General features: G+C 39.5%; 2 protein-coding genes across 2 annotated transcripts in view; both read left to right on the top strand.

The window, feature by feature from the left end:
* nbr1b (NBR1 autophagy cargo receptor b) overlaps positions 1-6,297 on the top strand; it is a 39,789-nt gene extending 33,492 nt beyond the window's left edge. Inside the window, 2 exon segments of the mRNA XM_063904442.1 lie at positions 1,634-1,727; positions 2,750-6,297. Coding sequence (XP_063760512.1) covers positions 1,634-1,727; positions 2,750-2,923 — 268 coding nt within the window. The 3' untranslated portion in view covers positions 2,924-6,297.
* A 1,486-nt stretch (positions 6,298-7,783) lies between these two features.
* LOC134878192 (transmembrane protein 106A-like) lies at positions 7,784-20,272 on the top strand. The gene is made up of 8 exons (XM_063904072.1): positions 7,784-7,937; positions 12,101-12,274; positions 13,208-13,271; positions 15,410-15,563; positions 15,831-15,971; positions 16,916-16,959; positions 17,559-17,612; positions 18,943-20,272. The coding sequence occupies exons 2-8, from the start codon at positions 12,103-12,105 to the stop codon at positions 19,061-19,063; spliced, it is 750 nt and encodes a 249-aa protein (XP_063760142.1). The 5' UTR covers positions 7,784-7,937; positions 12,101-12,102; the 3' UTR covers positions 19,064-20,272.
* The last annotated feature ends 3,547 nt before the right edge of the window (positions 20,273-23,819 follow it).

Genomic DNA, 23,819 nt, shown 5'->3' with positions numbered 1-23,819 from the left:
GATACCATGAACCTCAAACACCATTGTTTCCTCTTTCACGTGCAAATCATGAATATTGCATATCACAGCGGTTGTTATGCCTTTTAGAAATGTGTTTGTTACTCTGCTAATGCTATTTGTTTATTTTCGCAACCATGGCAATATATAAGCAGTGCATGCTGGGAGACAGGAAGTAAATTTGCCATGCCGCGATCAAATACAGTTGCGTGAGAACATCCAGTCATCAGCTCCTCAGTTAAAGGCTATTTTTTCTCTCTCTTTGCTAAGGCAAAGTCTGTAAGCATAAATGCATGTTATAACATTACGTCGTCAAGTATTTTGAGTTTGCGAGTATATTCAGACGGCTAAGACGCTAATTTTGTTGCTAGGCTAAGTTAGTGCTAAAGTTAGCTTTCTGCTTTACCGTTGCTTGCTATTTGGTTAGCTTGATTGTATCTCATTGTTCTGTGTTTACAGTTTCACAAGTTTCCCAGTAAACTTCATGGAAACGAATCATCTGTGTCCTTGGTTTTTCGGAGTGTTTAAACTGAATGGAAACATAGCCCATGACAGCGGTAAAACGGGCGAATTACAACAATCCCTGTGTGTGACGTAACACACCGTAGTCCAGCTCCAACATTTGCATACACCAGCTACTGGAAACACTAACGCTAACACTTACCACTCCGTAACGTTGCTCTCCAATCTCCGACCAACTGGCTGTTCTTCAAATTCATCGGTTTCCTCCTCCGATAAAGACTCCAACATGGAAGGTTGGATGCCAATAGCCTCCATGGTTCATCTCTCACAGTTTCCAAACTTCACTTACTTCTGTCGGCTCTGAGGAAGCCATAGGTTGTTCCTTGTAAACAAGCCAATCAGAGCAGAGCTCGTCCTAATTATTTAAATGAGCCCCAAATAAGGCCATTGGCCTGTAAAACTGCATCCGGACATTTTTTGGATCAACCAAAGTTATATAGCTTCTTCGTAGACATCAGAGAACAGTTTAAAATACCAGATAGATGCTTTCTATGGCACCTTTAATGTCATTGAAAAAATGTAATAATTAGAGCACATTTAAATAAACAGAGCACTGGTTTCATCCTATAAAAAACATTGAAAAAGACATTGCGATATGCGTTAGGAAACAAGAGCAGGTACCTCTCCAGCGGTCAGCATTACTGAACCATGGTGGCTAACTGTCTGCCACCTCACTCTGGAAAAGTCTATAACATTTGAGTAGTTGTGTTTGCAATTAAATCTGGTTTTATAGGTCAAAGAGCAACATGAGCCCAGTCCAAAAATAGTGTACAGTTGGTGTTCTTGGCTCTGGTTGGTGCATCAGCAAACGGGTTCCTAAGTGTTTTTCAAGTTGAATCAACTGCGGTCCAAACCAGCCCCAACAGGGAAATAGAACAGAGCTCATTTCAGTGGAAAAGGGGTTGTCAGTTCTCTTATTGGATCAGTATTGTCAGGATGGCACGCTGTCATTAAATAGTGTAAATTCACATTTCACTGTTTCAAATTAAGCTTTATTCAAAACTTGTAGTTGAATTCATCGTTGTTTTCTGTAGAAAGGCTGGTAGAAGATGTTGCCATGGCTGTCAGGTGGGAGTCACGTTTTGGACATAACCTCTTCATTGTCCCCTCTCAGGCACCCAGGCATCACCAGCGGCCTGGTGAAGGGAGCGCTGTCAGTGGCTGCTTCGGCCTACAAAGCTCTGTTCACTGGACAAGGCCCCACACAGGTCAGACTAAATCAAGCACCTAATGTCATTGATGGTTATGGTGGGGACTAGTGCCACTCTATATCACAGAGTGATTGCTAAACTATGACTTACTAGTTGGACGGGTGCGATTTCCAATGACGACGGAAGTTATAGCTTCAAATACAATTTACAAACAGCGTACGTATGGCAACACCGTCAAAAACTGTTTCCTCATCACAGCCCCAATCACTCGCACCTGTACCGGTGAGGTCACTTAAATACCCTGTTGCCTCATTATGCCATCCATATTCTTCATTCTTGCTGTGTCTCAATTTGGATAATTCCCACTGTATTTCTTACACTGTAGATACTTTTGCAGTGCATATTAATTGTGTAGGGATGTTTCAAATCACAAATGGCTCCTGTGCTCTCAAAGGAGTTCAATATCACTGTGTTAGCAGTATTAAATCATTACAGACCGCTCAATCAACCCCAAAAATAATGGTGTATTCTTCTCAACACCAGTATACCTTTCAATTTACTTAAAAAGTAAATAAAAACACATGTATAACTTATATTTGTATAGTACTTTGTTTACCATAGCAACGCCATCGCGCCAATTCCGCTACGTAGAAAAGATGGCAATTGTTGAGTGTAATAAGAGAACTCAGTGGCATTTTGCCAAACTTGGCATTCTCTTGGCCTGGAACTGGTGTAGTATTCTGGTAGAGCATTACTGAGCAGCTAACATTAGCCTAAACTTTAATTGTATAAGATTAAACAGCACACCCAACAGGCTTCCACAAAGTGGCACAACACAACACACCACAGTGGATATAAACAGGATTTATTTGATATAATATTCCATTTTTTGGTTTAAAAGTAGAGCCTACCATCCACACTGTTTGAAAACTCTGGATCAACCTGTGGAGAAACCCAAAGCTGTTCAGGGGGCGGGTTTATTGGATGGTTCTTTTTGTTCTCCGTATATTTATGGGAAATCTGTTTTCATATCACCAGCAGAAGGATTCATGGACTGACTGCTTATTGTTTCTCTGCAGCCTCCTGTGGATGCGTCCACCCAGGAGACCATGATGGCCGTGCTGGTGGAGATGGGTTTCGGGGACCGGCCTCTGAACCAGCGGCTGTTAAAGAAATACAACTTCGTCCTGCTGGACGTGGTGAACGAGCTGGTTCAGATGACTGACAATGACTGGTACTCGACACGCTACTGACAGGAGCGAGAGGAAGAGGAGAAGAGGAGAGGAGACCAGAGATGATGGATGAAGAGAGATTAGAGGAGAGACTGGAGGAGAGGATTTGTTTCAGCCCATCTCCCTTTTTGCCTTCCTCTTTCTACACTTCTCTCTTCTGATTGGTCCAGTTGGAGGGAGATCAATCTTCTCTATGACCATATAATGAGACATTCCAGCAAACTCTCTGGGATATCGTGAGCATCAAACAATATCTGTGGAGTTACCTTTATCTTAGGCTGCTTTGCACTGGAATTATAGAGAGATAACAGACAGCGCTATGTGTAGCATTTAGCATTTCCCAAAATCAAGATCACATTTCCCATGAGCCCCACTGCAGCCTGCAACAAAACCATTGGTCCATTTCTTTTAGAAACCAACAAGAACTACACAGTTGGTAAAAGCTTTCAGGAGCAGAAAATATGTACTTACATGTGACACAGTATGCTAACAGGATCAAATATGACACTGTTCCAACCCCATGGTGTAAAGTAATCTAACTTTAGCTTTAAATATTCCCAAATTGTGGTTATGCTTTGTTAGCATTGAAATGCTACACATAGCATATTCCTGCTTTGCCCTTTAACCTGGGACATTGATACAGAACAAAGCAGAGAGGTTATACTTGGCGTGATTCACTCCACGGTCACTTTGGTTACAATAGTCACACCTCATAGATGGTCACACACGAAATATCCAATTCCGTGCACCAAACAGCTCAGAGCACTGATCTACTTCCTTTAACATCACGCTGTGTTAGCATGGTGGCTCCTGTGTTGCTGGGTGCAGTCTCTAAAATGCTAGCAGGTTGGATGAGTTGCTTTTTGGCACGTTCAACATCGTCTTTATGTCATGTTTGTGCAAAATTCAGAGTCCCCAATGTAGATTTTCCAGGGATAAATTGGATGTAATGTAGGAAAACAAACTGGTTCTGGGCACAACACTTGGTGACGTTGCTAATATAGGGTTGTGGCAATTTAATACTTTGAGCTCTGGTTCTGTAATTCTAAAATGTAATTTATTAAGAAAAGCTTCCCTTTCATACTTTGGCTTTGTCAGATTATCAAATTCTTGTGTGCCACACAGTAGACAAGCCGTGCCCAAGACACAGCGAGCAGCAGTGCTTTGAATTAGTCTAGCTTGGTCAGGTTTGGGTCTTGTCTTGTGTCCGGGTCCATAATTCAACAGTCCCAGTTTGGTTCAGTCGGGTCAGGACTAAAGATGCAGATATGAGGGAGGTTCAGGTTTCAGCTTGGCCTCTATATTACTCAATTTAAAGTCTTGAAGATTTACCTAGTACAATCACCCTGGTTAGGGTATGGGAGCATATCCACCATGTACTGTATATAAGTCAATATAAGGATGTGTCATTTTATAAATCAAACAGTAGGAGGGTTTTGAGATTTTTCGATGATGTTACTTGTGATGTAGGTGAGCAGTAAGGAAACACCTTCATTTATCAGGTATTTAGCCAAAAGCAGACATTTTAGCTTTAGACTGTGATATAGAATTACTTTTCCTCTGGAGCACTGGAGCCACCTGCCTATCATTCCTGTTGGTAAAGAGCAGAGGTTTTTAATGAGCTTGGTTTAAAATGAATATATGGGCTGCGTTATTATCATTAATTTATTGATTTTATAACTGATGTCCATATCACTCAAGCATACACATCTCTCACTGTACCGTGTGCATAATCTACTGAAAACCTCCCCCTTTAGACTCTGGATTTGGAGATGGTGTTTGCACTTAAAAGCGTACGGGACACAGTAAAATATAAACTCTTGCCTTTTACACACATTCCCTGGACGGGGTTAGCTGGCTGAGGATCCCGGACTAAAGGTCTTATTCTTCAAAGTAACTTGTTTGTTTGATGGGCATTGTGCAGGAAGTTACAAACTAACACATTTCCACGATTTGTTCTTATTTGTTCAGAGCCCATTAATATGTGGGACTCACCACTGATTTGTTTTACCTCTTTCTTTAAGTGAGAGAGAAATGTACTCGTGGTCAAGAGCAGAAAAAATATTGTTTGCCCAGCAAAAGAAAATAGGTTTAAAACTTGAGGAACGTAAAAAAACTGTTAAAATATGCATAAAGTCTAATGTTTGAATATATTAATTGATGTACATATTTATAGATATGAATCAGCTCAAAGATGACTTAACACACGTGACACAGATCTTACCAGATCAGTCAGACTGGGTGTGTGTAACGGCTGAGCTACGTTGAGTGGGATCCCCTCAGCAGTGTGTTCTTATCTCTGTGCATCTTTTCCTCCGACCGAGGCTGATCCTTAAGGATGTGTACATTACAGCATTTCAAACTCAAACTGGAGTCAGTGTAAAAACGTGTTTGTTTCCCTTCACTAATGTAAGAATCTGTACAGAGGCCTCTAGTTGGAAGCTATGACTATCAGCTGAGTTTAAGATGGTTTAGGGTGTTTTTGCTTGGAATGCCTGAAGACTTTGGTGGTGATGTTGTATTTTAGGCTTATTGTATGGTGATTGGATTTCTGCTGTATGTGTGTGTTAGTGTTTCCTTTTGTAAAAATGTTACAAGGTTGATAGAGGAGGATTTGGGATTGGAGTTGAAGACGTACTTTAATAAACGCTTGTAGGATTATCATTTTGTTCATATGTTATATATAAATCAGTGGTTTTAAAAAACCTTGATATGATAATTCAGCTTTTTAGTTTTTTTGCCAGGCTGCACATTTAAATAAAAGTCTTAGTTAAAAGGGAATAGTTCAACTTTTAGGGAAATATGCTCATTTGCCTTCCTGGACATTGAGTTTCTACCAAACTAACGATACATTGTGCATAAAGAAAATGACCACATAACCCTATTTAAATGTGTCTTGGTGAGAGATATTTGAAAAGCGATTGTGAAACATGAGGTAGGGGTTGTCTTTGGGTTTGCCCTGAGTTCTGAGTAAACATGTTCTTCTATAGTTTACTTCAACTCATCCAGAGTTTCCTGTTCATGATGCATCATTTATTCCCTGCTCTGACTCTCACCACAGTCCCTTTAAAGACAAAAAGTGGGTATTAATGGAACTTTGTTGCACGTGTCTGATCCAAAGTCCTGCGCGGTGAACCTAGCTGAAATGTGCACTGGATAAAGGTCAACAGATTCACATACTGTACTGTAAGTCATTTTGCTTTAAATGAATGTGTATGTGTTCCACAAGCGACGGGCAGGGGAAGTATTTTCATATTGAGGTATGAATACTTGTCAAGTATTTATGGAGGGAGAGGAAAACTGGATAGTTTAAGCTTTTTTTTTCCGTGTTGCACTTTATGAACATGTACAAATCAATATGCCTCCAATTAAAGTCATTACACTGATAAAGATCACTGCTTCTTCTTCCTGTTTAATGACATCTGCTAAAGGAAAGCATGTGTGACAAGCAGGAAGCTCAGCTCCAACACTCATGTGAAGAACCGCCTTAACATACTATACACAACTACAACTATAGTATGACTTTTTTATATATATTTCGGACATGCTATGCTAGGATTTTCATAATTTTTTTGACATACTATAATATCATTTTGTTCAACATTATATACTTTTAAGTTTTCTGTATTTTTTTTTATATTGTACTTTCAATTTTGTATGATAATTTCAACAGTCTATACCAAGCCTATTTTTTATGTTTTCTTTAACAGATTATATTTTATTTTCAGAAAACTATACCATAACCTTTTTCATATTTTTAAACATACTTTAATATCATTTTGTCATGATATTTTTGACCTAATTAACTCAATATTATGATTTTTTTTAACATACTATATTTTTCGACAAACTATACTGCTGGATGTTTGTTTACATGAAATATTCGACATACTTAATGATGACTTTTTTCTTATATAACATACTATGATATTATTTGCATTTCTTCAAACATACTAGAAAGAAAAGAAAGATACCTTTACTGGTCCCACAGAGGGGAAATCTACATTCTGCATTTGAACCATCCTAGTGTTAGGAACAGTGGACTGCCATATGTACAGCGCCCGGGGAGCAGTGTGTGCCTTGCTCAGGGTCACCTCAGTAGCACCTGGTCTTTCGGGAACTTGAACTGGTGACCTTCCAGTTACCAAGCCAAATCCCTATGGACTTCACCACGACCGCCCAGGTATAGTATCAATGTTTTTTCTTCAAATGCAGAACATACTGTTTTATTAGGTTTTTCGTATATCTATACACATACACATTCTTACTTGAGCTATTTATGTTAATTCATTTATTTCATTCTGAAATCCGGCAACTTCCAAAAAAACAATCCCCTCGAGTTGAATTGTTAAAAAAGAATATATCATATAAAATCACTTACTGTATCAGTAAATAGTCTAGTCCTATAGTGAACCCAGAAATGTTAAATACCCCAACGTTTTATGTCAGAAATGTATAGTAGGGTCCCCAGCACATAGAAACTGCCGGATGCTCACATAGCTACATATGATGGGCAATTTGCACAATTAGCATTAGCTGATTGGGACAATTTTGGAGTGGTTTTGGGGTTTTTAGAGGATGCTGAGACCATTTATGACATTTTCAGGATTTAAAAAAATCGGAGTTTTAACCAGAAAGTGGCAGTAATCAGCCCATAGAGAGTACACATATTGCCAATTTCTGGTTAAAACGGCAATTTGTTGTCTTTCTAACATAAAACTTTGGTGTACTCAACATTTCCAGGTTCAGTTTAAGACTTTATGAGCTGGCAACTACACTAAAATATTGAATTCACTTTATAGCCTTCTTCAGATACTAAAAAGTGATACCTCAGAGTTTTACTTTGAAAGGTGTGACAGGAAGTGTCAGTGTGTTGTGTTTAGGGCGGTGACGCTTTGTGGGAACCGCGTGACTCCTCCTGCCTCCCGTGTTGCCAAACAGCAGAGCGGAAGTCATTGTTCATCCCAAAGGGAAAGAAATAGGACTGACATGGAGTCAGAAAGCTTATAACATCTCATCAGAGGCTCAGCTACAGGTAAACTGTCTGCGCAGAGACTTTATACTGAGACACGTGTGGAGAGAAGCGGAAATACTGAGCAGCACGCTAACATGTCAACAACTAGTGATTTAGATTAATGGCGGAAATCATTTCTACATGTCAAACTGTCCTTTAGTAAAAATGATAATATATCAATATGATAATTATTGAAGGAATACGAAACACGTATACATAAACATGTGAATATGAAACGCATTACAGAGTCCTTCTTTAATGTAATCACGTCAGTAGGTTACAGTGGTGTAAAGTCACTGAGTACATTTACTCAAGTAGGCCTACTATACTTCAGTACAATTTTGAGAGACTTGTACTTCAGTTTATTATTTATATTTTTAATGATTACTTCTTTTGCTCCTTTAAGTGTATACTATTGCTTATGCCTTTCTATTTGTACTTGAGTAACATTTTGAATGCAGGACTTTTACTGTAACAGGGTATTGCTACACTCTAGTACTTCTACTTTTACTCAAGTACAAGATCTGAGTACTTCTCCCACCTCCGTAGGTTATTTTCTTATTCAGTAGTAATTATAACGTTTACAAATGCATTTAACAAATATTTTAACTGGTGTAAATGTTGGGGAATTTACCCTTTCAGCAGTGGTGTAGTCTAGTTTGTTGTAGTGGGTATACTGTCTGTACTCGTACTCACCCGTCCCAGAACAACAACCATCTTGGAGCAACACCCCATAAGCACCATCACTACCTTGTGTCTGATGCTGCCTCCTCCTGTTAGGAGGCAGCATCAGACACAATGATGCAATGAGACTGGACGAATCAGTTAGGAAAGCTGGCTGTATGATTGGTTGGACACACTGGGAGGTGGTGGAGAGATGCACACCGAAGATGTTAGAGGCTATTGTAAACAACTCAGATCATCCACTTCATAACACCATGATGGTCCAAAGAAACAGCAGTGGTGGACGGCTCCTCTCTCTTCACTGCAGGATGGAGATATACAGAAGATCCTTCATACCTACAGCCACCAGGCTTTCTAATTATTCTGCAAATGGTAGATGAGCTGCCAGACTGATGATGTCATTCTCATTCTTATGTTAATTTATTGTATGCAACACAATACTGTCAACAGTCAATGAATGAACAATAATGATCATTTAGGCTTATCAGTAGTAATCACAATGAACATATCATTTTGAATAAATTACTATTATTATTATTATTATTATTATTAAATGAACAAGAAAGCACCTCAATTTGGCTTCAAACAAGACAAAACCAATTAATTAACAAATAAACTTCACCTCAATAAATGAAAGTTCAAAAAGGCAAAAAGTATCCAAACTGGATTCACTGTGTTAGTCCACAAGCCCTGGAAAAAAGGGTGGAACTCTTAGAGACAGCCAAGCTCCTGTTTCACCTGGTTTGCAGGCAGTGTCCTTGTGGAGGGGTAAGGAGTATAGGAGTGGGGTGGCTAAGTCACTGCAGAGGGAGGGTGGATAGCCTGGTAGCCTACAAAACTTTCCAAATATGTTTGTACTCAGGCATCTGAGGTGTGCATTGCCTCCTTGTTTCTGTGGCAGAGCGATGGCTTCTCAGCCATGTTGTGACTTGTTCTTGGCTCAAAAAGTGATACAGGTGGCCCATTGATGCTGATTATCATCAAATTACTTACATCTGACAACAACAGTTACGAACTCTTATCTGTGCAAATATTGTTCATGAGACTGAAACCCCTTTCACACTCAGCAGTGCTGCAAGGGATGGTCTGCATGCATTGTATGAGTGGTATTAGGCTTTCAGGCTCACTGTATGGGTGCTCTAGGAAATCTCTCATACCATTGACTGCTTGCTTTTCACAAAGTTTGAACCGCCTGCACAGCTGTTTGACTTGTGCCTCACCATGCCGTATACCAGGTGTTGATGGCATTTCACCCTCAAATGAGAGGCGCTTCTCCAAGTTGTTGATCAGACTCTGTAAGAATTGTTTTGCATTGATTGGTGTGAGCTTTGCATTTGACTCCAGGGGAACAGATCCTAAATGTCCCAAAGTTTGTACAGTCACTGCTTCCTCTGTTTTCTCCCCTGGGGTATCTTTGAATGATGCCAGCACTCTGATGATGCACTTCAGAAGCTGCTCTGCTCTCATGAGTGTGACTGAATGGGCCGGGAGTTGCTGAGACAGGTTTGCAAGTTCAAACAGTGCATCAAACATGAGTCCGAGGTCACACAGGAATTCCTTGCTTTGCATTCAACGTGCCAGGCCTCTATAAGTTTGTCTCTCTTTGCTGTTTCTTGTTTGGTCACCTGCAGCATTTTCAAAGTGTCTGTTGAGTGCTTCATATGATGTCCACACAGCCTTTACAGAACGGAAGCTGCTGGCCACACCATCGCGTACTTAAAAGTCTGCCAATTCTCAGGACTTGTGAGCCCACTTCTTGTGCTGCTTCCAAAAGTGAATTTTTATTGGACTGCCTGTAGAGACTGTGGATCTTCTCAATGAACACTTTGAAGTGGTTGACTGCCTGAATCTCATCCACAGCATCAGATACAGCCAGTTCCAAACAGTGGTTCATGCAGTGCCATGTGAACAGGTTAGGGTTCCTTGCAGTCAGCCTCGTTGCCACACCAGAGTTCTTGCCTAACATGACACTGGCTCCATCGGAAACAAATGAGACCCAGTTCTTTTGAAGCCACTCATCACTGAAGCCTGCAGTGTCCAAACAGTTCAGCAGAGCTTCTTCTATATCTTCTGCCCTTTGGCTCTCCAGCTCAACCAGCTCCAGGAACAAAAATTCAGGAGTAGCTCCATCCACTGAGACTTTCAAGTTGACAATCATTGCAGATTTGTGGCTGATAGATGTAGCCTCGTCAATGAGAACAGACAACTTGCTTGACGACGTCACAATACTGTGAACTATTTTATTCTTCATCTCTTTTGCTATGTGTTCAACAATTTTTGTGGAACTGTACATTGAGTGCAGACTGGTGCCCATGTTAACACCATTTTTAAACAAAACCATGACAAATTAGAACCATCATAAAAGATTTGTTACATTAGCAACAACATCTGCAGAAGCAGGCTAAAAATGACTCAAAAGTATTGGGTTAAATGCAGAGGACCAATTTCACTGTGTGTGCTCTGCTGTGTGCATGTATGTGACTAATAAAGAGGGTTTCATCCTCCGATGCTCTGTCCCCCTCTTGTCCCGTCGGTTCCCTGTGGCATGTCCTGTTCTCCCTCCCTTGTCCTTCTGCGTCCCTTGGTTTGTCACCGTTTATTTACTACTTTTCTGTTTTTCGTACCCTGCCTTTTGTGTTTGGTCAAGAGCTTTTTTTAATAAAGCTCGCTTTTAGTTCATGGGGGGTTGAACTACCCCCCTCCCCTTGTTTCTCTGCATTTGGGTCCTTTACCACAACCTTGACCGCATTACTTTGTTCATCACTTTAATGTTGCATCTAGTCAAGATAGGCTATCATTTAATTATTTATTTATTGCTGTGTAAAATACACCATCATTTGAGATGAAAATCCCTTTTTTATAATAACATATGTCTGCAAAGTAGATAGTAACTAAAGCTGTAAAATAAATGTAGTGGAGTAAAACATACCAAATTGAGAGTAAAAGTATAGAGTTGCATAATATGTAAATACTCAGTTGGAGTACAATAACGTTCAATTTCTGCTTAAGTATAATACTTGTGTAAATGTACTTATATTCCACCACTGGTTAATTTCACATGGAAAGAATAGGCCTTTTATGTTTCTTTTTGTGAAGTTGAGTACAATTTGTTGTGTAAAATGTAGATCTGTTTATAAAAGGAATTATTCCACAAATATAATGTACATATTCAATTTTACAGTTATAGTGACACTTGTAGTTCAAATATCTAAAATGCACAACATCTCAGAGTTATTGTTCTATGGGAAAAAAACAGAACCAAGGTTTGGTAGAAGCTAATGTGATTTTCAGATGCAAGATGTAATTAAATAAGTAAGTAACCTCTGGTTACAGCTCGGTATGGAAACCAAAGAGGAACCATAGAGACGGTATTCAAAAGAGTTCATCTGTAATTCGAAATGACATCACTAGATTGTGATTTGTATGAAATGTAAGATCCAATTTTTTTGTAGTCGTTTTGTAGTTGACTACTAACTGACATGTTCTGTTGGGCTCTCTAGGTATGGGGTCTGTTCCCAGCAAGTGTGAGGGTAGGGGGGCGGATTTACCACAAAGTGGGAGTGGCCAGGACAATGACTGCCAGCCAATAATACAGAAGGAGGACAGCAGGAGACACAGCTCTCCAGAGACAGTGCACTGTCCCACCTGCCAGGGAACGGGACGCATACCCAGAGGTCGGTCACACACACACACTCCCCGGGCGCTGCACGGTAGCTGCCCACTGCTCCTAGTACTAGGATGGGTTAAATGCAGAGGACCAATTTCACTGTGTGTGCTCTGCTGTGTGCATGTGTGTGACAATAAAGAGGGTTTCATCCTCCGATTCTTCTTCTTCACACACACACACACACACACACACACACACACACACACACACACACACACACACACACACACACACACACACACACACACACACACACACACACACACACACACACACAGTAAAGCTTTGATCATACTTCATTACTGATAGCTTGGATGCTGTTCACATTGTCCTGTTAGAGATACCAAGCAACCATAGTACTATTAAAGTCAAATAAAAAGTCAACGTTACAATACAACAACTGATCATTCTGTTTTCTTAGGTTTCTTTTACTTTATTAATAAAACAAAAGCACCTGTTACTTCTTACCATGAGAAGCATTGGGTAGTGATCAGCTTTCTCACAAAGGATGGGTGTACATGATGCATACATAAACACTGTTAATGAAGAGGAAAATAGTAAGAAAAACAACTCTAAAATAAAAACTCAAGATATAGAAAATGATTTACCCAAAATATAAGGATGTTTTGAAAGTAATCAGCGATAATTCTAACAAAAATCAGTTATTTGAAGCCCTACACTAGGAAACAGCATAGCGACCACACTAGCAATTTCACATCATAATCACTTGCATAAATATCTGCCATGATATGGATTTGAATTTCCATATCCTCAGGACCTTTTCGTTAATGAAGGAGAAAGAAGTTGTGCATTGTGATTGCTTTTGTGTTGACAGTAATATTTAAGACATTCCACCTGGTCCTGGGGTCTGATGAAGACTTCCTTTTGTCAGCTGAACTGAAATCCGTGTCTCCATTGTGATCTTTGATGTGTGTTTCAGGTCAGGAGAGCAAGCTGGTGGCTGTCATCCCCTGCAATGACCAGAGGCTGAGACCCAGACACACGTAAGAAAATAAATACTTAGTCTCAGGAGACATCTATGGAGAGTATCAGACAGCCGACGAGTGCATGGTGCGGGTTCTGTGGTGCGCATATCCAGCCACGGAAACGACAAGAGACCACTTCAGCATCATTAGTTTGTCTTGTTTTATTTTTTATAGATATGTCTTTGAGTTCAATTATTATTTTTATTTATTTTATTGTATTCTCTAAACTACTGACAATTTTTCTCTGTGTTGGAATTCAACAGACACTGGACTGGCTGCCGTACATGTAGAGTAAAGATTTAAGAAAAATGTGTCTCATTTTTTACGGAGCTGTATCTCTCATTGGACCCTTTCGTGTTTTTACGAAGTGACCCTAGCAGAGCAGAAAATATGTTGTATCACATTTTTTTGAGTTGGAGATGGACATCTTGGAAATGAAAGATATAACTCGAGTTGACTTGTTAATAAAACCAATTAGCAATAAGTCAATAAGAGTCAATTACCAAAGTGTGTGTTCAACACGCATCATTGAGGTTTGACATGAATAATGTGCAGGGTTTTATCATACAATACTCCTTCCTCCGCATAGACTTTTCTTCAAAACAAACGCTTATCAATCCTAAAAGACTCTGAACACGGTGTGGACCGATGTAGCTTTGACACGTCCCACCTTTTTTAGCTCCATATACTTGATGCTCTCCCTGGTTAGGCTGAGGGTGGATAAGGAGGGTAGACTGATGAACATTGACCCATAAAGATAGGCTCTCCTCAGGGGCGTTTCAAGGCACTCTGGGGGCCCCCTGCAGAAGAGACCTGAGGGGTATTTTTGTTTCATCTTTGGGCGGAAATTACAAAGCTTTTGACAGCGTGCTAGTAGCATGGGGCCCCCTTGAGGGGGATTCCCGAAGTGTCATTGCAGTGTCTTCTACATGGCAAGAAATGTAAGGGGGTTTAATGTTGTCGTTGCTGGGGACCAATGTTAACAACCGTCTTTGGGGGCCCCCTTCGCAAGTAGCATGGGGACCCATTTAGGGGGGTTCTGGAGATGTCATTGCAGTGCGTTTTACATAGCCATTTCCATGTTGTCGTTGCTGTGGACCAATGTATTCAACCTTCTTTGGGAAATTGCCTACTTTGCCTACCCCGTTGCAACACACCTGGCTCTCCGGCCCGGGTTTATCACTTTGTCCACGCTATGTCTAAAGAAAAATAATGTTTGCAGTTTGCAAAAAACATGCCGAGTATTTTACATGCTCAAGTCCACAGTGCACAAGCCAATATTCAGATCACCACCAGCGCACTGCGGCTGTGCCCTGAGGATATAGTTGAGCTTATTCAAGGCGTAAAGAGGATATGATGCGCCCTGGTGACCGGACAACTATCCATCATACAATCAAAATCAGAATTCCTTTATTATTCCCACAGCGGGAACCTTTACAGTGTTACAGATGAAGTGGCAGAGCAGGTGAGAAAAAGGAAAGCAATGATTAAAAGGAAAAGCACACATTGGTTCTAAAGCAATAAAAGTAAAGACAAATAATTACACAACCATAGCTAAAAAAAACAAACAGAAGACCTAGTGACATAAATAACATATCGAAGTTATAAAACCTTATAAAAATACAAATGTTCCTGCTTTTTTATTTTTTTTTACATAAGTGATAAATGCGCACTACAATTGCTTTATTGCACAATATTGCAAAAGTCTACCATCTGAAATATGAGGTTTTAACGGAGCATATTAAGTGTAAATGATAATAATAATAATAATAATACACTTTATTTATATAGCACCTTTCATGCTTGATGCAGCACAAAGTGCTTTACAGAGTATGACAGGAAAAAAAAACGTGAGGAAGATAATTAAAAACAAGGTATAAACAAACAGAAAGAGTTATATCACAGACCCATAAAGCAATAAAACATGAACAGTGATACTACTGAAATTACAATTGCCCCAAATTAAAAACATAGGTCTTTAATTTACTTTAAGATATTCCAATGGAGGTGGCTGTTCTAAGATTCAAAGGGAGTCTGTTCAACACTTTAGGGCCTTAAAAAGAAAGCAACAACCCCCCCCCCCCCCCCCATATTCCATGGACGGGAATGAAGCAGTTGGTCTGAGTGGACTGATGATGTTCTGCTGTCCTCCTCAGGAAGCTGTACATGGCGGTGTCCGTGGCGCTGTGTCTGCTGGTCAGCTCCCTGGTGCTGTTCTTCCTGTTCCCCCGCTCTGTCCTGCTCTCTCCTGTCGCCGTCAAGTCCTCCTTCGTCTACTTCAACAAGGAAGATGTCCAGATCAACATCACGGTGGGTAGAGAGAGAGAAGCAGGAGTGTGATGGAGAGGATTGAGAGGTTGTGTAATCATTTCACTACACAAGTTAGCTGAATACACCATTTTGATTGGTTATTCAGCAGTCTGCTCTTTTTTGATAGCATACCATCACTAAGGTGAGCTTTCCTCCATGGACCTCGTGTTAAGTTACATTGCTGTCATCTCCGTTCCAGCCTCACAGTGAAGCGGATACATTTTCTGAGGGCGATGTGTTAAAACATCATCTGTGTTTTCCTTGTAGAACGTCATGAACATCACAAACCACAACTTTCTGGGGGTGCAGGCCACCGACCTGACGGTGCGGGTCCTGAACTTCGACATGGTGGTGGGAACAGTTTCGATTAAGAACGTCGCCTCCATCCAACCCCTGTCCAACATCATGGTGAGACGTCTGAGCTCATCGAGGTCCCATGAATTGAAAATGTATTTTTCAGAACTTCGCTGGTGACGTCACCGTAGAAATTGAAGGAGTTGCTTGTTTTTAGTCTTGTCTTAAGTACCTCCTGCTCTCTCATTGGTTGTCGGACTGACAGGTGAAGCTCATTCATACCAAGATGTGGGAGCAAGAGTCTTCTGGTTGGTGTTCATACCCACAAAGGAAAAAAAGAGTCGCTATTTCTCAAATAAGTCAACTTTTTTAGCCATCTTGAACCAGTCTCGCCATTCTCCTTTGACCTCTAGCATCCACAAGGCATTTTGTCGCCCAGAGAACTGCTGCTTGTTCGGACCATTCTCTGTAAACCCTAGAGATGGTTATGTAAGTCCCAGTAGATCAGCAGTTTCTGAAGGTCACTTAAATCCCCTTTCTTCCTCATACTCTGTTTGAACTTCACCAGGTCATCTTAACTATGTCTGCATGCCTAAATGCATTGAGGTGCTGCCAGGTGATTGGCCGATTAGATATTTGCATTAGGTGAACAGGTGTGCCTAATAAAGTGGCCAGGGCGCGTATAGACACATATATTCACACATTTAAGAGGTATAAATAAAAAAGAAAGCACAACAATAAATATATAAAAACAACACTAGAAGACTAGACGTCTAAACAGATGAAAACAGGACAACAACAAGTTGGACTTAGAATAGTTTTTGTTATAAATACCAATGTAAAAAACTTTTAAAGGCAGGTATTAAAATGATTTCACTTTATCAATGTGGGGGAAGGAAGTGGTTCCCCCCCTGAGGTACTCTGCAGAAGGCAGTCTCCTGATTTCGCGCACACGTTCCATCTCGTGATACGCCTCGACTCTAAAAGAATGTGTTTGTTTATTGATGTTGTGATGTGGGAATGGGAATGATCTGCTTCTGTCTCGTTCCCTCCTGCAGTACTCCTTTATGATCCCCGTTAATCTGACAGACCCTGATCTGAGGTGAGTTGCCTGTGTTACGGACCTTGTGCAAATCTGTCAGGCATCAACAGCTTTTCAAAATAAAAGCATGTTGTGTCTTTTGTTGAATAACCAACATGTTAAAGCTCAGGGTTAACAAAGAGCACAGTACTTCTACCTTGGAATTCCCTGGGATGTGAGAAATGATTCAGTTAACTTGTTAATAGAATAATTAGTTAGACTTATTGATTCTGTGATTTAACTCTTAAAGGCAAAGTCACATGAAGCTCTTGGCTGTGCAGGAGCTTAAACACATGCAAATAGTGATTCCAATGTTGAAAGTTGTAAAACTATCTTTTCTTATGTGGTTTGCATGGTTTATCGCAGAGCATCTGAGTTCTGTGGACAAAGCCAGAGGGAGTTGGAGTATATGCAAACATATGCTGCACTCAGGAAGGACCTAGACCAAACGTAGAGTTCACTTTGAGTTAGCTTTGTCCTCCTGGGATATGATGTGTTTGACACCTGCTTAGTCAGTCTTCAACATGTATTGTTATTTTATTCATGTCATTCGTACTATTTCATTGCACATTTTTGGCCATACCACTCATCAGCTGTTCTTACTCCTCTTTTCTCCGCAGTGACTACTGTAGGAAAGCTTCCCTGCCCGTCCACATTCTGTATCTGCACCTACAGTAAGTGTCGTCATAGTGGTATATCAAGGCACCACACAGAGAAAATGTCAGGGTCAGAAAAATATCGTTGGTAAGATTAATGGTTGAGACAGCTAAACAGTTTCTCTTAAGTAACCATCAGATTTTACAAGCATAGAATAAATTCATTCTTTTTTTTCTAAATTAGAATTAGTATATTAGCGATTGGTCTTACATGAATGCAACATTCCGATTGTTTTACTTGATTGTTTTTTATTGATACTATGATTTTGTTGAAGAAACATGTTAAAGATTCAAACCAGGGACCTTAAAGAACCTAAGAAAAAAACAAACAATGTAATGCAATCCGAAAATTGTGCCGTGAAGCTCATGTGACTCAGATATCAAACACTCATCAACAAATCTAGCTTTATTTGATTATACCTCAAACGGTTACTCATTAACTCCATGCAGCTTCCAGGAACCGTCTGTAAGGAGGTGTAGATGTCACTACTTCCACTCCCTGATACTGTTTCTTTGATTTGTAAAGGACAGATAGTGCTATTACACCATGTTTTTCTTTTGCATTGTTTTTTTTCTCTGTCAACAAACCCGAAGAAGATTTAAAGAGGCCCTATTCTGCTTTTGGGGTGTTCCCTCTGTTGGAACGATAGCCAATAGTAGCGCGAGTGTTACAAAAATGATGTCATTAAGTTTCAGGCAAGTTTCGCTCCCACTACTCCCTGTCTGAAATGCCTCCATTGGACTCCTTTGTTTACCTCTGTAACATAATGACATCAATATATAACACTCACGATTTTATTGGCTAATGCTCCAACACATTGTACTGTACGTCAGAGGCTAAGGGGCGGGACATCTCTAAACAGTTGACCAACGACAACAGAGTCGGCCAGCTAACCAATCAGAGCAGACTGGACTCTGGTTTCAGACAGAGGGTGAAAAGAGGTGCTGCAGTATGAAAAAAATAAAGAGCTTTTTGAACATTAAAGCATGGAGACATGTCCCAGTAGAGACACTACATACTGCTATGAACCTGAAAATGAGCAGAATATGGCCCCTTAATATTTGAATAAAATGAAAGTATGACACACTTTGCAAAAATGTGGGTTATTAATCTGTTTTTTAAACTAGTGTGTAAAACAATGTAGTTATGTGGCATACAGGAAGAAGATACTTCAGACCGTAACAAAAAAATCACAATAATTATTTCTGGAATACATTCATTGTTGGTTTAGGTCCTTATCGTACAAAGTGTTTTTTATGGATTGAAATTATCGTTAATAATTCCTCCTTTAATTCTGTTTGGTGTAATCAGTATATTTCTGCTTTGTTTGGCTTCCTCTCCCCGCAGGATTTCTATGACAGTGTACTACTTGGTCCACTATGAGCAGCTATCCCTGGAGACATATGAGTACATCGACTGTGGGTCAAACAGCACCATACCACACAGTGTGCAGCCCCCACCCCCCTGATGGATAGATGGTGGATTAATGAGCACATAGAGGTAAAGGCAGGACAGAAACTGGGGACAGACTCTTTTTCTTTTCTATGTCCCTTAAAAGTTGGATCATCTTAATTTGATATCAGGATGCCTTTAACACTCATCCTGGATAAATGTATGGATTTAAAGACCTGGAAAGTTAATGTGAATTGAGTGACTATATGAAGAATGAACCTCATGTAGCTAATGCTAAAAGGCTAACATGGACAGGATTTATGGTTCGGGTTATTGTTTTTTTTCTTAGCGGATGCAATGCATTAATTTGATAAATCAATGAAGTCATATGTTAATCAATATAAAGAAAAGAACATGGTGATGAAGGATCCTGACGTGAAATGTATTTATTACACGGCTAAGTTGAATACTTGATACTGATTGGTCAGTTTGGATATTCAGAGGTTTGCTCTTTTTCGCTAGCAGACTGCTGCTAAGGAATAAAGACAGCTGCTAAGGATAACAGACCTTTGTTAAGGATAACAGACCTTTGTTAAGGATAACAGACCTTTTTTTAAGGATACCAGACTGCCGCTAAGAATAACAGACGAGCGTTGCTAAGGATAACACACTGCCGCTAAGAATAACAGACGAGCGTTGCTAAGGATGACAGACCTTTCTTAAGGATAACAGACTGACGCTAAGGATAACAGACGAGCGTTGCTAAGGATAACAGACTGCCGCTAAGAATAACAGATGAGCGTTGCTAAGGATGACAGACCTTTCTTAAGGATAACAGACTGCCGCTAAGAATAATTGACGAGCGTTGCTAAGGATAATAGACCGTTGCTAAGGAGGCTCACATCCGGTCAAAACAATCTGCAGAAAGAATTTCATTTAATGTAACCTCTTGTGAGGATCCTGCATCACCATGTTAGTGTCGCTGTTCTCATTAATGACCGCCTCGCTGCACATTATGCCTTACTTAAAAAACTAAGTGAATGCCGTTTTAAGAAGCAATGTTTTTGTGTTGTCCTGAGCTGAAAAAGATGTTGTAATGCAAATAAGTAAGAGAAAATTCTGTAGCAAAAGTACAAACTAATGAAACATCCTAATGATTTGAGTTATGTTATTGCGTAATCGCACAGCAGCTGAAGATGGTGGCTTTAAGCATTTCCCATATACTCTGATGATACCTACACAACAATCTCAACACACCAATAAAATGCTTCAACAAATGTATAAAGCCGCAATGTTTTGTTTTTTTTTTGTGGGGGGGGGGGGGGGCTTTTTTTTGCCTAATCGGATAGGACAGTGGAGAGTGACAGCAAAGTGGGAGAGAGAGACGGGGTGGGATCCGGAAAGGACCATGGGTTGGAAATCGAACCCGGGTCGCCGGCATACGGTGCAGGTGCCCCAGCCAGTTGCGCCACGGCTGGGGCCAAAGCCGCAATGTTTTAATATTAACAATGAATACTGTGTGCAATATGACAGATGGAGAAAGTAAAGAAGCTTTGGAGACATATTTTCTAAATGAGTTGGTAGACTAAACATAGAGCTAAATGAAGAATTAAGCCGCAAATAAATAACTACTGCTGGATGTGTAACAGACATCATACCAACCCGTTAATCCTGCCTCTCCTGATTTGCTCTCCTACATCGGCCATGTCTTGAGAGGAGAACAGAAGAAGGGTTGTTACCATACCATACATTAGCCATTGGTAATTGTTTCCTGGTTTATGGTAATATTCTTAGTCGGTGTTTAGCATTAGCAAGTGATTCCTGCCCTGGACCAGAGTTCACATCAGAATTTCAATAAAGTCACCGATATTCCCTGCACAGTATTGAGAAAAGATCAATGTATGTACAGCTCATTATTACACTAGAGGATATGATGTTTCTACTAGCCATGACGGTTCTGTCTTATTCCTTCAACAGAAACAGAATGAAGGAAGAGTTTCTTTCAAGGAAGGTTGAAATTCACAAACAAGGAAATAGGGTGTTTGCGAGTTGGGCTTGGAGATGTTTTAACAATGTTTTATCTCTCCGCCATAGAAGGAAAAAGGTAAGGTGTCATCTCTCAAATCTTTGATTCAGGAATCCAGGGATCTAAAGGTTTTGACCTGGCTGGCTCCCCATCAACTCCAATCACATCAAAACTGTGACTTCCTGTCCATCATTTGGCAGTATTCAGTGAGCAGGAATAGGCAGTATAGCACTGATTCTTGGGAATTTGGATAAAACAGGTTTTAATTTTGAAAGTAAAAAGTTTGTGAAATTACAAAATCTGAAGTTATATCATTATAGACCAAGGTCTTGGCTGTTCAGCAATGTACCGGTGCAACCTCCTCATTTTGTATTTTTTTCATAAAATAGGTTTTTCCAGTCATTACTTTGTTTTTGTAAACACCGTCAGACACAATAAAAAGTGATTTATTTTTTATTTGTATTTAGTCTAATATGTATTTAGAGCTTTTAAATCATTATCTGGCATTCTAAGTACACATATATGCTGTTAAATGTTGAATATTCACTTTTGCTCATTTTTTATACTGTTTCGCGTGTGCTCCTTTAAAAGATCTTACATCATACAACGTTAACTTTTAGCTTAAACAGACAAAGTAATGTTTTTTTACTTAAAAAACACATTTTTGTATGAAAAGAGACTATTACTTTAATAACTCAACAGCACTGAAGAAACAGATTACACGCATATTCATTTAAAACAAATAAAACTCCCTCTGACGGTGGTGACACTAATCTGACGGTGGTGACAGTGTCCTCATTACAACATACAATTCCAAAATGTATACCACTTAAGTCAATGCCTTGCTTAACAACTTTATTTAACAATTTGGTACAACAAATAACAATTGTGAGAAATGTGATAAACATTTCATTAAGGAACTTAAGGTACAATTAAGCAATATCATTAATAAAAGTACCCCACCCCCATATCATCAAATATCATCATAGTTAAAAAATAAAGTGATTACAATTCCTCACTGACATCATCTTAAACTGTCATCTAGTGCCCCCTACTCATAAAATAATACATAATATTCTTCTGTAAACTGTATATTGGACGTGAAGAACAGATAACAAATAACAATTGTGAACACTGTGGCAAACATTCAATAAGAAACATATAGGTTCAATGACGCAATAAGCTATCATTGACATAAAGTCAAAGTTGAGTGTAATTACTATAAAAAGCTGCATTTCATCTAAAGCGGGAGTGACATATTGAACACTTTGACTTAAGAGTTTAAGGTTTGACGGTTACCACTGACATATATTACTTTTTACTGACCCCAGTGAAAATTCAGCCTCCTATAAGGTATAGTCAGAGTAGTCTTACCAATACCAGATGACAAATTCAAGTGTGGAAATATATTGTTTTAACATATATTTGGTTAAATGTTGTCATGCTATTTTCATTTGGCTTTAGTCATTGGAGGTGCATAGCCTACAAGGGATATTGTAGGTGTACTATGTGCTATGTAGGTAGGTAGTAGGTGCACTATGTGCATCCCCCATGACGTAAGCCAAATGAACATGGCATAATAGTGAATTTAGAAAGAGAGAAGGCACACCTCATCCCCTAGGATTGGGCGATAGGCCGATGGTATATATATATATATGGTTCATCAATGGTGGTAGTAGCATGCAGTGTATTGTTATTGTGGTAAAAAAATATACTTTAGCCTCCCTTGAGGACAATTTGGAGGTTTTTGTCACCACCGTCAGACAGTATGTCACCACCGTCAGACAGAAAACCTGACGGTGGTGATGTCTGACGGTGGTGACAAAAACCTACTCTTTTACATGACATGCATGAGTTGTTCACATTAGCCATCTTGTTTCCCCTCGTTTGCTAGCTACCCCAGACCTCGTCTTAAAAAGTCTACATTTATGTCATAATCTAATCTAATATTTTCTATACAAAAGAGACGGTGTTGACATGTTATGGTTGTGACAGTAGCAGTCAGATAAAAAATGTACAAGTTTTAGAGAAAATAGCAAACTTACAGGAGCTTGAGTGATCTTGAAGCATACAGTAAAGCTGAAGGTTTGAAAAGGGGGTCCTCAGGAATGTAGTTGCCCTTGTAGTTGGCTGATTTTATTGCCTTTTATTAATATCTGACGGTGGTGACGAATATGTGGGACGCATTTTGAGCAACCACAAAATAATGGTAAATATTATTCAAAATTCACTGTTTGTAGTTTTTAATACATATAACAATGTACTCTTTCATGTGGTAAGAATATTATTCTATTAAATTATTACTTTTAGTTTTTTTAATCAAGTTGAAATGATTATCTCCTATCCGAGGACAACTGATTTTGTAGGCAATGGGCCCCTATATAATCATTAAATTAATAAAAAATAAAACTAAAACTATGAAAGAACCTTACATCTGTGCAAAAGACCCTCTGATTATAACCTTGATTCTTTTTATTCATGAAAATGTTATTCATTTCCAACAGAATTAGCACTTTTCTTAGTGGGACATGTTTTTGGCAAAGTTTCAAGAATCAGTGATAGGTGAATGCTAACGACGCATCCATCCATGCGGGGGCGCCGTAAATAAAAGGGAAAAAAATTAAAGAAGTTTTTTATTTTTATTTTTTTAACTATTAACGATGTCTGAAACTACGCTCACATTGCATACAGCGCCTACAAACTATGCTTTGCTTTTCTACACAACTACAATTCAGTGGTAAATGGTGTACTTTTATTCCACTACATTTATTTAACACCTTTAGTTACAGATCTGGATTAATGATGG

This window comes from Eleginops maclovinus, chromosome 16 (genome assembly GCF_036324505.1).
Source record: "Eleginops maclovinus isolate JMC-PN-2008 ecotype Puerto Natales chromosome 16, JC_Emac_rtc_rv5, whole genome shotgun sequence".
Lineage (NCBI taxonomy): Eukaryota > Metazoa > Chordata > Actinopteri > Perciformes > Eleginopidae > Eleginops > Eleginops maclovinus.
The sequence above is the reverse complement of the archived record's forward strand: the minus strand, read 5'-3'. Positions and strand labels throughout refer to the sequence as shown.

What these genes read in the sequence shown, in the direction of transcription:
- LOC134878192 (XM_063904072.1), top strand. Translation starts at nt 12,103, where the DNA reads ATGGGGTCTGTTCCCAGCAAGTGTGAGGGTAGGGGGGCGGATTTACCA. An exon ending in AGGCTGAGACCCAGACACAC is followed by an intron (nt 13,272 to 15,409) that starts GTAAGAAAATAA and finishes TGTCCTCCTCAG; the next exon opens with GAAGCTGTACATGGCGGTGT. An exon ending in AACCCCTGTCCAACATCATG is followed by an intron (nt 15,972 to 16,915) that starts GTGAGACGTCTG and finishes TCCCTCCTGCAG; the next exon opens with TACTCCTTTATGATCCCCGT.